The sequence below is a fragment of the Monodon monoceros genome, unplaced genomic scaffold, assembly GCF_005190385.1.
Source record: "Monodon monoceros isolate NGI ecotype Baffin Bay Population unplaced genomic scaffold, NGI_Narwhal_1 Super_Scaffold_9, whole genome shotgun sequence".
NCBI classification, from domain to species: Eukaryota; Metazoa; Chordata; class Mammalia; order Artiodactyla; family Monodontidae; genus Monodon; species Monodon monoceros.
This window is the reverse complement of record NW_021703786.1, coordinates 39191847-39205610: the sequence shown is the minus strand read 5'-3', so window position 1 is coordinate 39205610 and position 13764 is coordinate 39191847. Positions and strand designations below refer to the sequence as shown.

Below are 13764 nucleotides of genomic sequence, written 5' to 3'. Positions count from 1 at the left end.
TATATGCAGCCTATAGGAGACTGTAGGTACAAAGACAAATAGGTTGAAAGTGAAAGGATGGAAAAAGATATTCCGTGCAAACTGCAACCAAAAGAGAACTGGAGTGGCTACACTAGCATCAGACAAAATAGACTTTAGGTCACACTGGTACAGGAGCCAATGAGGACACTATATGTTGATAAAGGTCAGTCCGTCAGGGGGTAAAACAACTGTAAACATATACTCACCCAGCAACAGAGCCTGATCAAAATTAGCATCACTGGAGAAAGAAATAAACAGTTCTACCGTAATACTTGGGGACTGCAATACCCCACTTTCTATAATGGATGGGACAGCTAAACAGAAGGTCAGTAAGGAAATAGAGGATTTGAACAACACTCTAAAGCTGACAGACACATCAGTCCTTCACCCAGCAACGGCAGAGTATACACTCTTCTCAAGTTCACATAGAATATTCTCCTGGATAGACCATAAGTTAGGCCTTAAAACAGTTTTTAAAAATTTTTATTTTATCTTTGGCTGTGCTGGGTCTTCATTGCTGTGGGTGGGCTTTCTCTAGTTGTGGCGAGTGGAGGCTACTCTTCGTTGCGGTGCACAGGCTTCCCATCGCGGTGGCTTCTCTTGTTGTGGAGCACGGGCTCTAGGTGCTCAGGCTTCAGTAGTTGTGGCGCACAGGCTTAGTTGCTCCGCGGCCTGTGGGATCTTCCTGGACCAGGGCTCAAACCCGTGGCAGGCAGATTCTTAACCACTGTGTCACCAGGGAAGCCCCAAACAATTCTTAAATAGATTGAAATCATACAAAGTATCTTCCCTGACAACAATGAAATGAACCTAGAAATCAGTAACAGAAGGAAAACTTGAAAATTCAAAAATATGTGGAAATTAAACAACACAGCCTTAAACAACCAATGGTCCAAAGAAGTAGACACAAGGGAAATTAGAAAATAGTTTGAGACAAATTAAACAACACACCAGGACTTACGGCATGAAAGCCATGAAAGCAGTTCTCAGAGAGATCTTTATAGCTGTAAATATCTTTATTAAAAAGACAAAATATCTTAAATCAACAGCTTAACTTTACACCTCAAGGAACTAGAAAAGGAAAAGCAAACTAAATTCAAAGCCAACAGAAGGAAGGAAATAATAAAGGCTAGAGCCAAGATAGACAAATAGAGAACAGAAAAACTAGAATCAACAAAACCAAAAGTTGTTTCTTTGAAAAGATAAGAAAATTGGCAAACCTTTATCTAGACTGAATATGAAAAAAAAGAAAATACACAAATTAATTAAATCAGATATGAAAGTAGGGACATTGCTATTGACCTTATAGAAATAAAAAGGATTGTAAAAGAATACTATGAATAATTATACACCAACAAATTAGATAGCCTAGATAAAATGGAAAAATTCCTAGAACAGATCAACTACCAAAACTAACTCAAGAAGAAATAGAAAATCTGAAAGGACTTATAACAATTAAAGAGGTTGAATCAGTAATAAAACAAACCTCCCATTAAAAAAAAGAAAAAAAAAAAAGGACCAGATTGTTTCACTGGTGAATTCTGCCGAACATTTAAAGAAGAATTAACAGCAGTCGTTCTCAAAGTCTTTGAAAAGAATGGAAGAGGATGGCATCCTTCCTAACTAATTCTGTGAAGTCAGCATATTACCGTGATATCAAAACCAGGCAAAGACATCACAAGAAAACTAGAGACCAATATTCCTTACGAATATCGATGCAAAAGTCCTCAACAGAATACTAGCCAACTAAATCCAGTAGCATGTTGAAAGCATATACACCATTTACCAAGTGAGATTTATCTCAGAAATGCAACATACAAAAATTAATTGATATATCACATTAGGGACTTCCCTGGTGGTCCAGAGGTTAAGACTCCACGCTTCCACTGCAGGGGGCGTGGGTTCGATCTCTGGTCGGGGAACTAAGATCCCACATGCTATACAGTGCGGCCAAAAAAAATTAAATTAAAAATTTTTTTAAAAAATCAAAAAAGAGGGGGCTTCCCTGGTGGTGCAGTGGTTGAGGGTCCGCCTGCCGATGCAGGGGACACGGGTTCGTGCCCCGGTCCGGGGAGATCCCAACATGCTGCGGAGCGGCTGGGCCCGTGAGCCAAGGCTGCTGAGCCTGCGCGTCCGGAGCCTGTGCTCCGCAGCGGGAGAGGCCGCAACAGCGAGAGGCCCGCGTACCACAAAAAAAAAAAAAAAACTTGGAAGGCTCAGGAAGTGCCTGGAAACCCAACCTTGAAATGACCTTTCCAAGGTTGTTGGCTTGCGGATTAAGAACCACTAAGTAAAGGGAGAGGCTCTCAGGGTCTCTGGGATAAAGAAAAACACACACACACACACACACACACACACACACACACACACACACGTGCATTAATAGAACGAAGAGGAAAAAAACCATACAGTCATCTTCACTGATGCAGAAAATGCACTTGACAAAATTCAGCGCCTTTTTATGATAAAACACTCAACAGACTAGGAGTAGAACGGAGCTTGTGATATGTGTCACACCCTCGGGGAATCTCCTCTTTGCTCTTCTATAAAACTAGTGTTCACATACACCCACCTAAGCTCTGGGGGGTGTGGATGTGCATTTTGCCTGTTCTGCCCCAGGGACACCAGACCTCAAACATTTGTCCATTTTAAAAATACGTTTTTAGTAACGAATGACCAAAATAATAATTGCTAACATTTATTTTTGCTTTGTAGTAAGCATTTTGCTAAACAGCTTTTCATGATCGTCTCATGTATAGTCCCTGTAATTCTATGAGGTAGGGAATGTATTGTCCACATTTTACGGTCGAGCAAATGGAGAAAAGTAAGGAACTCGTTTAAAGACACAGAGTTAAGATGGGGTCAGTATTTTGAATGTTATTCTGAGTGCAAGTACCTAATTCTGGATAAATCTTACTGTTTACTTACTGACTGTACTATCTGAGATAAAAAAAGAAAATTGCGTGAAAAGAAGCTCACATTTCAGGTAATTCTACATAGGCTATGAAGTTTAGAATATTGACATTTATAATTCTGGAACACTTGCTAAGACTCATCGAGACAGCAAAATTTTCAGTAATTTTTCGAAAATCCATTTCTGGCTCTATCAGTCAGCAGCCACCTGTTTGCTGAGAGCACGCTTCTGCCCGAGCGGTAGAATTCAGTGTTTTCCTTGCGGCTTGACCTTAGCAATGTACTGTGTCAGTCAGGGTTCAGCCAGGGAGCAGAAGCGGCAGCAGGTGTGTGCGGACCGCGTCAGATCATTTACCCCAGGGGCCGCTGGAGCCGCACGCCTACGGGGCAGCTGTCAGGGAGGAGGTGGAAGGCGGGCTGGGAGGGATGGGAGCGCCTGCTGGCTTCTACTGCCTTTGACCTTGGGGACAGGGAACTGAGCACACAGGCCTGGCTCCAGAGTCAGGGGCCCCGGGGGAGGAACCGAGGAAAGGTAGGGCAGCTGCTCCTCCTGCCGAGGGGAGACCAGCATCAATACGCGTGTCTAACCGGGCGTTTTGCCTCCTTCCCGCCAGGCCTTATTAATAGGTATTTAGATTTTCTGTAGGTGTGTTTGTTTTTGCTATTTTGAATGTGATCTTTAACCAAGTTCTCGTTGGTAATTGATGACATATAGGAAAGCTATTGGTTTGAAAGTTGACCTTGTCTCTTACAGGTTTTCTGAAGCCTCTGATTTGCTCCAGGAATTTCTCAGCTTCTCTGTATTTTCTGGGTAGGTGATCTTGTCAGGCGTAAATCGTGGGGCTCTTGTCTGTCTCCTTCAGCGTGTGCACCTCACACGTCCTACCTGTGTGACTGCACCGGGCAGGCTGCAGAGCCCGAGTGCTGGCAGCTCCTGCGAATTTCCAGTCCCCTGAGCGCTGCTCCGCTCCATTCCCAGGTGCCAGCACTTAGCCCGCCAGCTCCTCGGGTGGAGTGTGTGCTCTGTTGAGAAAGTCGTGGCAGCTGCCAGCAACTCAGTATCCTGAGGAAGGAGAGGGGCCTGGTCGCGCCAGCTCCTCCGGATGGAACTTACATCCCTTATCCTAAGGGTGGCCCAGAGACCTCTGCTGTTGTTTGCATTTCACCTGGCTTGGTGATCCTCTGGCGTTTGGTTGGAAACTGCTGTTTATAGTAACCTTGTACTTATAATCTGGGCTCTGGCTTCTCCTACTTTAGTTTGCTGTCAATCTGACTCCATCAGCTTTTCATCAGCTAGGAATTCCTCAAAATGTCTAGTTCCCTAATGGTATTTGAAGCAAGAGGAAGAGTGATATAGGTGTTTAGTCTGCACTTTGATCTAATTTTTAAACCTACCTTTAAATTGTTAACGTTCCTTCTTCATTTTAGTTGTGTTTGTTTTAAATATTTATTTAGGCTGCGCCGGCTCTTAGTTGTGTCGTGCGGGATCTTTAGTTGCGGCATGCATGTGGGATCTAGTTCCCTGATCAGGGATCGAACCCAGGTCCCCTGCATTGGGAGTAGAGAGTCTTAGCCATTGGACCGCCAGGGGAGCCCCTAGCTGTTTTTTGAAAGCAGCATATAATTACTGCTTCTTGAACCATATCTGAGACATAAGAGGAGGCGAAATCTCCCGCCCTTTTCCACTTCTATCTCCTCACCCAAAGGAACAGTCATTCATCTGAAGCGGGTTGGATTCCAGGACCCTGGTGAAGCCATATTTATTAGTGGATAAGCCCCTGTATACCGACATTTCCCTCCCATTAAGAGCTTCTAAAAATCAAGAAAAAAATGACCAACAGCCTAATAGAAAAAAATGGGCAAAGGATATGGAAAATACGTAGAATGTTTATGAATGAGTCCTATGACCCATTACTTCCTTCCCTTTCCTGGACCAACCCACCTCACACTTTCTTTTATCTTCTTGGTTTTGTCACCTATAAATGTTTCCATAAACAACCTATTTTGTATTTTGGTTTTTCATGTTCATTCCTCTTTTCTGAACGGAGCCATTCTTACATATGCCTTCGTTCCTTGTTTCTTTAACTTAGGTTTACGTTTGTGAAATTCATCCACATCAGTGCATGGATCTGTAATTCATTCATATTCCCTTTTGTGTAGGATCCCATTGAATGCAGACACCACACTTATCTGTTCTACCTTAGATAAGCTTTTGCGTGGTTTCTATTTGGGGCTATTACAAACAGTGCTGCAGTGAATATTGCTCTACAGGTACCATCACACACATGTGAACAGTTTTCTCTAGAGTACACCTAGTAACGGAATTAATCATAGGCTTTATTTATTTATCTTCAATTTTACTAGATAATACAAACTGTCTTCCAAAGTGATTGTACATGGGACTTCCCTGGTGGTCCAGTGGTTAAGACTCCACGCTTCCAATGCAGGGGGCGCAGGTTCGGTCCCTGATGGGAGAACTAGGACGTCACATGCCACGTGGCGTGGCCAAAAAAATTTTTTTTAATTTTTTCTGTAATTGATTTTAATTATTTATTTTTGGCTGCGTTGGGTCTTTGTTGCTGTGCGCCGTCTTTCTCTAGTTGTGGTGAGCAGGGGCTACTCTTCGTTATGGTGCGTGGGCTTCTCATGGCGGTGGCTCCTCTTGTGGAGCACGGGCTCTAGGTGTGCGGGCTCAGTAGTTGTGTCTCGTGGGCTCTAGAGCGCAGGCTCAGTAGCTGTGGCGCACGGGCTTAGTTGCTCCGAGGCACGTGGGATCTTCCCGGACCAGGGCTCATACCTGTGTCCCCTGCATTGGCAGGCGGATTCTTAACCACTGCGCCACCAGGGAAGCCCTAAAAAAATTTTTTTTAATTTTTTAAAAACCAGAGTGGTTCTACAAGTATTTCACATCCTTGATGACACTTGATATGGCCTTTGTTTTGAGTAGTTGATTTACAATGTCGTGTTAGTTTCAGACGTACAGCAAAGTGTTTCAGTTTTATATATATATATATGTACATTATAACTGATAACTTTCATTATAGGTCATTACAATATATTGAGTATAGTTTCCTGTGCTATACAGTAGGTCCTTGTTGATTTATCTACTTTATATATAGTGTGTATCTGTTAATCCCAAATTTGTAATTTATTCCTGCCCCCTTTTCCCCTTTGGTAACCGTTTGTTTTCTGTGAGTCTATTTGTTTTGTAAATAAGTTCATTTGTGTCATTTTTTTTCGATTCCACATATGAGTGATGTCACATGGTATTTGTTTTTCTCTTTCTAACTTCACTTAGTATGATAATCTCTAGGTCCATCCATGTTGCTGCAAATGGCATTATTTCATTCTTTTTTATGGCTAATACTCCATTGTATATATGTACCACATCCTCTTTATCCATTCATCTGTCGATGGACATTTAGGTTGCTTCCATGTCTTGGCTATTGTGAATAGTGCCATTATGGACATTGGGGTGCATGTGTCTTTTCAAATTAGAGGTTTTTTCCGGATATATGCCCAGGAGTGGGATTGCTGGATCATACGGAACTCTTGATATTGCTTTAATTTTTAATGTTTGGGAATCTGGTGGCTGCCTAATTGTTTGCTTGTCCTGATTGTAAAAGTAATGCATAATTTTTTTCCAGTAAATACAGGGGAGTATAGAGAAGTAAAAACTATCTGTAATACCATCACTCAGAAGTATCCTCTGCTAATGTGCTGTATACTTTCAGACTTTTTTCTTATATGTACTTACGGTTTGGTTCCCAGACTCTGGGCCAAGGTGCTATGGGGATAGCAGTGAATCCACAGGCACATTTCAGAGTATTTTAAAATTTCAAGGGAAACAGAATGAGGCTTAATGCCTGTTATACACCACGCAAGCTATCACCTGAAGGCATTTCACAGCTCTAACATTAGAACGCATGTATTTTTTTAATGATGTTGTCATATCTTTGCAAAACTTATCTCAGCAGTTGCTGTGATAAAAAGTTGTGTGAAAGTCAGTGTGAAAAACGCAGTGAGGGTAGCAGCGTCCAACCTGACCTCAGGGCCTGAGAAGTTGTTCAGTGCCCAGCAGGTGCAGGCGTCCACTTAAGAATGAGACAAAAAAGACTATTATTTTTTTCCATTTATGTGTATTATTTTTAAAATAGCTACTAAATTGTTAGGCTATGAGTAACTATCAACTAATTAATGAATACGTATGTCTTTTGGCCACAGGGTGCCATGAAAAACATATTGCTAAGGCACTAACGGTGCTATTAACCAGGAAAGTTTGGGAACCTCTCTGTCATACACACTTTTAAAAAAAGGAATCTGAGATCACACTGTGACAGTCTGGCTTTCAGAGTGTCCAGGGACCTTCTCCAGGCTGTGAGCCCCTGCTGGGGGTCAGCGGAGGTAGAGGTGTCTGGTGGGGTCCTTGTCTCTGCTGCCCTGAAAAGTTCTTGAATATTTCATGGCCTTAGTGCATGAAGGGGCCACTTCTTTGTAAAGGAATAACTTACTGTTGTTTTGTAAAAATGACATTAGTCATTAGTTTTAAAAATTTAAGTAATACGGAATTATACAAAGCAAAGAGGAATAAAATAATTCCAGATTCCTCCTCTCAGAGATAACACTACTTGTGACATTTGGTGGATGTCATTCCAGATCTCTCTCATACGTACATACACGTGAGGATAGAAAGTAAATAAGCTGATAGCAATGGGATTATCTGTAGTACTATTTTTTTTAAAAATTTATTTATTTTTGCTGTGTTGGGTCTTCGTTTCTGTGCGAGGGCTTTCTCTAGTTGTGGCAAGCAGGGGCCACTCTTCATCGCGGTGCGCGGGACTCTCACTGTCGCAGCCTCTCTTGTTGCGGAGCACAGGCTCCAGATGCGCAGGCTCAGTACTTGTGGCTCACGGGCCCAGTTGCTCCGTGGCATGTGGGATCTTCCCAGACCAGGGCTCGAACCCGTGTCCCCTGCATTAGCAGGCAGATTCTCAACCACTGCACCACCAGGGAAGCCCTGTAGTGCTATTTTTAATGCAATTAAATTTACTCTTAAATTCAATGAAAGACTAAAGTGAAACTGAACTGCTGAATTTCAAGTGAGGTTTCATAATGAGACAGTATTTAATTTAAATATCTTAGTGTAAAAAAGAGTTATTTAAAAAGAAGTTGAAGGGGCTTCCCTGGTGGCGCAGTGGTTGAGAGTCTGCCTGCCGGTGCAGGGGACACGGGTTCGTGCCCCGGTCCGGGAAGATGCCACATGCCACGGAGCGGCTGGGCCTGTGCGTTCGGAGCCTGTGCTCCGCAGTGGGAGAGGCCGCAGCAGTGAGAGGCCTGCGTACCGGGAGGGGGTGGGGAGTTGAAGCTTGTTTAGACCCCACCTTTCAACCTTCCATAGGATTTACTGATATGAAAACATAATTTATGCTTTATCCCACCTCTGCATTCCCTGCCTCCTGATTTTTTAAAAAACAGTATCTTTACATTTACCTTCTGTTCTGTGATCACAAGTCACATTGTTCTTAAGCCTTACTTCCTTATTTCCATATTGCCGGTCCTTCTGCCAGAGTCCAATTCCTGAATTACTTTGATTGCAAGCAGTTTTGGTTTTTTTTTTTTTTAATAGCCAGGGGTGCTATATCTGCTGAGGTGTTACATGCTTGAGGATATTTATGTGTTTGTTGGCTTTATTGAGCATCTGAGGGACAGATGGTCCTGGGTCACATTTTTCTTGCTTCAGAACTTTACAGACATTGCTGTAGTGTCCGCCAGAAATTAATGCAGCTATGTAGAAGAAATTGGAAGCCACCTGATTTTTTTTCCTGCTTTGTAGGTGATTTGCTCCTTCTTCCTAAAGATCTAGACATTACTTGTCATCCGAGAACAGAATTGTCATCAGGCTCTTAGTATTGCTTTTTGTTCGTTTTTTAGGTACAGAGTACCCATTAAAGTGTCAGACTTCATGCTATTACTTGTTTGAATACTTCTTCTGTTCCTTTTTCCAAGAACAGCAGTACATATTGATATATTAGCATTAATTTTTCTGCCTTTCATCCTTTCTGTTGTACTACTATATAGCATAAAAGTCGTCATTTTCATGTAGATTTCACTGGCATTAAGTACATTCACGCTGTTGTTCAGTTGTCACCACTGTCCATTTCCAGGTCCTTTTCATCATCCCAAAGAGAAACCCTGTGCCCATCAAATAATAACTCCCCCCCCCCCAGTCCCTGGTAACTTTATTCTTTCTGTCTCTATGAATCTCCCTATCCAGGTACCTCATGTAAGTGGACTCCTGCAGTTCTTGTCCTCTTGTGTCTGGCTTATGTCACTTAGCATAATGTTCTCGAGATTCAGCCCTGTGGTAGCATGTGTCAGAATTTCATTCTTTTTATAGCTCAGTAATATTCCTTTGCATACATAGGAATCCATACATTTGTGATGGACACTTGGGTTGTTTCCATCACCTATCATGAGTAATGCTGTGACGAACACTGGTGTACAAGCATCTGTTTGAGTCCCTGCTTTTAATTCCTTTGGGTGTAACCTAGTAGTGAAATTGCTGGATAGTACCGTATTTCTATGTTTAAGTTTTTGAGGAACCGCCAAACTATTTTTCACAGTAGCTTGCACCACTTTATTCTTACCAGCAATGCACAAGGGCTCCAGATTTCTCCACACCCTTACCAACACTTAAAATTTGTTTACTGTGTGATTATAGGCATCATAATAGGTGTGAGGTGCTATCTCATTGTGGTTCTAATGTGCATTTCCTAAGTGGCTAATGATGTGGAGCATCTTTTCTTGTGCTTATTGGCTATTTGTGGCTGGCCTGGAGACCCCACTCGCTGCTGGCATCTGAAGGGTGGTCTTTTGGGAGATGCGGTTCTTTAACTTGTGGGACCTGATGTCGACTCGTTAGTTAGTGGCAGACTTGAGCTGAGTTGTAAACACCCAGTTGGTGTCAGATCAGTCCTTCCTTCAAATCCCCCGGCTTTCTTCTGCCTGCCCGCCCCAATCTGCCACAGAACCCCTGCAGTGACATTTTCATGTCAGGTTTCGTATTATTCAGCTCCAGGATTTCTGTTTGGTTCCTGTACTTTCTCTCTTTGTTGAGATCGTGCTCCTAGTTCCTTTACTTCTGTGTCTCCGTCTGGGCATATTCATTCGGGGATAGTGTCTGTTAATCTTTTCTTCCTGGTAAGTGGCCATACATTCTTGATTATCTGCGTGCACAGTAATTTTGTATTGAAAACTGGGCATTTTGAATATTATAATTTCATTAAACAGTTCTTGGCCGTCCTGAATAATGCTGCTAGGAACATTCACGTAGAAGTTTCTGTGTGGACACGTTTTCAGTTCTTTGGGTATATACCCAGGAGTACAGCTGCTGAGTCAGGTGGTGACTCTGTGTTTCTCTTTTTCTGGAACTGTGAAATTGTTTTCCACAGTGGCAGCACCATCTGACATTCCTCCCGGTAATGTATGAGGGTTGCAGATTCTCCGCATCTACGCCAGTGCTTGTATCTGTGTTTATTACAGCCACTTAGCGCATGTGTAGTGGTATCTCTCTGGAGTTTTCCTTTGCATTTGTCTAATGGCTAAGATGTTAAGCATCTTTTCATGTGTTTATTGGCAATTTGTACATCATCTCTGGAGAAATGTCAATGCAGATCGTGTGCCCATTTTACAGAGAAGTTTCAGGTTTAGGGTTTAATGCTAATAACGTGACTCATGGCGGGGGGGCACCTACGTAGCTTCAGGAGGGCAGCTGGTCATCAGAAAGACCACCTGAGCACCATCACCCCTGTACTTGACCCTGTGCATCTCTTCCACGTGGCTCTTCCTGAGTTGTATCCTTTATAACAAACAAGTAATCCTATGGGAAGTGTTTTCCTGAGTCCCTGTAAGCTGTTCTAGCAAACTACTGAACAAGGAGAGGGTCACAAGAACCCCAGTTTATAGACAGTCAGTCAAAAGTATGGGTGGCAATCTCATGGGACTGAGCCCTTAACCCGTCGGGTCTGACACACGGTTAGTGTCACAGGTGAACGGAATCACTGCACATCCTGCTGGGGTTGGAAGATTTGGAGAACTGGTTGTTGGCGTGAAAAGCCCCCCCGTTTGGTGGCAGAATAGAAATGACTCATGCTGCTCTTTTTTTTGAGGACAGGGTGATGACTTCCCAAGCTCCTTAACAAGTCACACTGGACAGAGTCTTAATTTTTTTTCTGACAGTGTGGCAGTGGATTTTTAGATATGACAAATGAAAGCAACAGAAAAGATAGATAAATTGGGCTTCATCAAAATTAAAAACTTTTTGTTCATAGAGCAGACACTATTGAGAAAGTGAAAAGATGGGCTACAGAATTGGGGGTGGAGAACACTGCAAACCACCCATCTGATAAGGACCCAGCATCCAGAGTGTATTACAAACTCTTGCAACAGACAACTCAATGTAAACATGGGCACATTTCTCCAAAAAAGATACACAGATGGCCAGTAGACCTATGCAATGATGATGTCATTCGTGTGCATTAGAACTGCAAACTAAAATGACAGACACTTCACACCAAGATGGTATAATAATTTTTAAAAAACCAAAAATCACTAAATGTACTAAATGCTACTGAATTATACACTTTAAAAGGTTAATTTTATATATGTGAATTTCACCTCAAAACTTTCCTGGGTGTTTCATCCCACATCACCCTATTCTGTAGCATGGTGACAGTATTTGGTGCTCTCCCTGAACCTTGCAGCTGCTGTCTCCTCTGACTGGTCTGTACCAGCTCTGCCCGCTTGCCTCCCCAGGGCAGCGGGGGAGATGGCTCAGGGGAACACTGCTCTCCAGGTCATCGAGTGGGCTTTGTGTTGGGGAAGCCCAATGTCAGTCATTCCTTTTAGGATTTCCTATTTGGGTTGGTCCAGTTCCCTATAAAAGGCTCTGAAACTCTCCATCGAGAGGTACAGCCACACCTGCTGGCATCTGGGGGCCGAGCTGCAGGAGAGAACACAGATTTCTTTTTTTAATTAATACAAAAGTTTAACGAAAATTTAAAAGGCAGTAAGCTACAAGTTATCATATAGGTAGAAATAGTACGAGCTCGCATTTTAAAGTGTTTATTTTATAAAAGCTTACATGGGGGCTTCCCTGGTGGCGCAGTGGTTGAGAGTCCGCCTGCCGATGCAGGGGACGTGGGTTCCTGCCCCGGTCCGGGAAGATCCCACATGCCACGGAGCGGCTGGGCCCGTGAGCCATGGCCGCTGAGCCTGTGCTCCGCAACGGGAGAGGCCCGCGTACCGCAAAAAAAAAAAAAGCCGACACGGCACTACCTGGGACTGGACTAGACAGCACTTCGTAGAAACTCACCAACAAGACTGAACACGTAACAGAGAAACAAAAAGACAACGTGACCGACGGTTAATGTTAGAGGACCTGCTTTCCTGGAAGACAAAAGGTATTGACAGCATAAAGAACACTTCAAGCCGGGAAAACCAAATTTACAGATTTAAAAACCAAGATAAGAGTTAACGGTTGGGAGAAAAGTTCATTTAAAATTATAACTCTTAATCGTCAGTAAGCAGTAAGATCGTGCAAACTCTCAGAATAACTAAGCACACATCACTGGTATCCTCTCCACACTTAGTTGAGAGCGAAACCACTATCCCGGTGACCAGGGTCACTTCCCATGCTTCCTGTGTGGCATGTCGTTGTCACTGCTAGTTTGTGGGCTGGGGTGATTCCGTTTCAGCCACGGTCAGTGAAAACTCTTATTAAAATTCCTGCTACCAGGACAGCAAAAGCTAAAACTACAGCCGCCCCGCGATACAAAATCAGCTGGGCCCCCGTCAACACCTCCCCGATGGTGACCACCCCACACGAGCTGTTCTCCACCAGCTGCATGGTCTGGCTCTCAGGTCGGATGACGTCAGGTAGGATCACCCCATCGGCTACCTCTTTGTCTAGGATGGACAGATCTGTTTGCAGAACAGTGAGATATTTCCTTATGTGCTAGTCTGAGTAAAGGGCATTCCTGAAGGTGACATGAGCCTATGTTGTAAATGGTTTGTTACATGTGGGGTTATTAAGCACGTTTCAGAGGGGAACACAGAGTTGGCCTCCCAGTTAGAAGGGCAGAGACGAGCTGCACTGCGCGAGGGAGCAGAAGCTCATGCACCGAGTTCCGGGCGTGAGAACCGGGAATCAGGACCCTGGAGAACGGGCCCCATAAACTTACCTGTCGTGGTGGGCACGGCCTCTTTTGTCCCTCTCAGCCCGGCTCAAACCTGTGCCTAAACAAAGCATCACAGAGGTAAAGCAGGTGCAGTCAAGTGAGGCCAGTTCACTGCTGTTAAACTGTGGTTAAGCTCCCTTGGAAACTACGCTACAGGTGACAGCATCATGCACGGCCTTGCTTGGTCCTGAAAATGCCAGTGACAGTAGAACGCCACACTGGAAACCATATTCTTCACCCCAACATCAGCTCACAAACATGGCATAAAAAGCCACTTGTTGCCATAGTTGCAAACTTAACATGTTTTTCACACTGTGCCCTTTACTGCTCCTAAATCCCGATAAAAGGAACAAAGTCTAAAGATAAATGGTACAATCACCTAAGGGGTAGTTTAGGGTCCAACTTAACGTCCTGTACACTTCATTCCCTCCAGCGATCACACTGAAGGGAGGAAGGACATGATACGTCACCATAAGGAAAGGCAGAAGGGCTGCGAATCCTCGAGGGTGGTCAAGACGCAGACTGTGGCGGTTTGCACGCCTCAACCCCTCCTCGCGGCTTTGTCCAGGACACCTCCCCTCGCCGACCTCCC

The 13764-nt window shown here is 43.7% G+C and overlaps 1 protein-coding gene across 1 annotated transcript in view; it reads right to left on the bottom strand.

The window, feature by feature from the left end:
• Nucleotides 1–8255: 8255 nt before the first annotated feature.
• LOC114889045 (multidrug and toxin extrusion protein 2-like) overlaps nucleotides 8256–13764 on the bottom strand; it is a 54589-nt gene continuing 49080 nt past the window's right edge. The window contains 3 exon segments of the mRNA XM_029211833.1: nucleotides 8256–11935; nucleotides 12077–12915; nucleotides 13176–13230. Of these exon segments, the coding sequence (XP_029067666.1) occupies nucleotides 12686–12915; nucleotides 13176–13230 (285 nt within the window). The 3' untranslated portion in view covers nucleotides 8256–11935; nucleotides 12077–12685.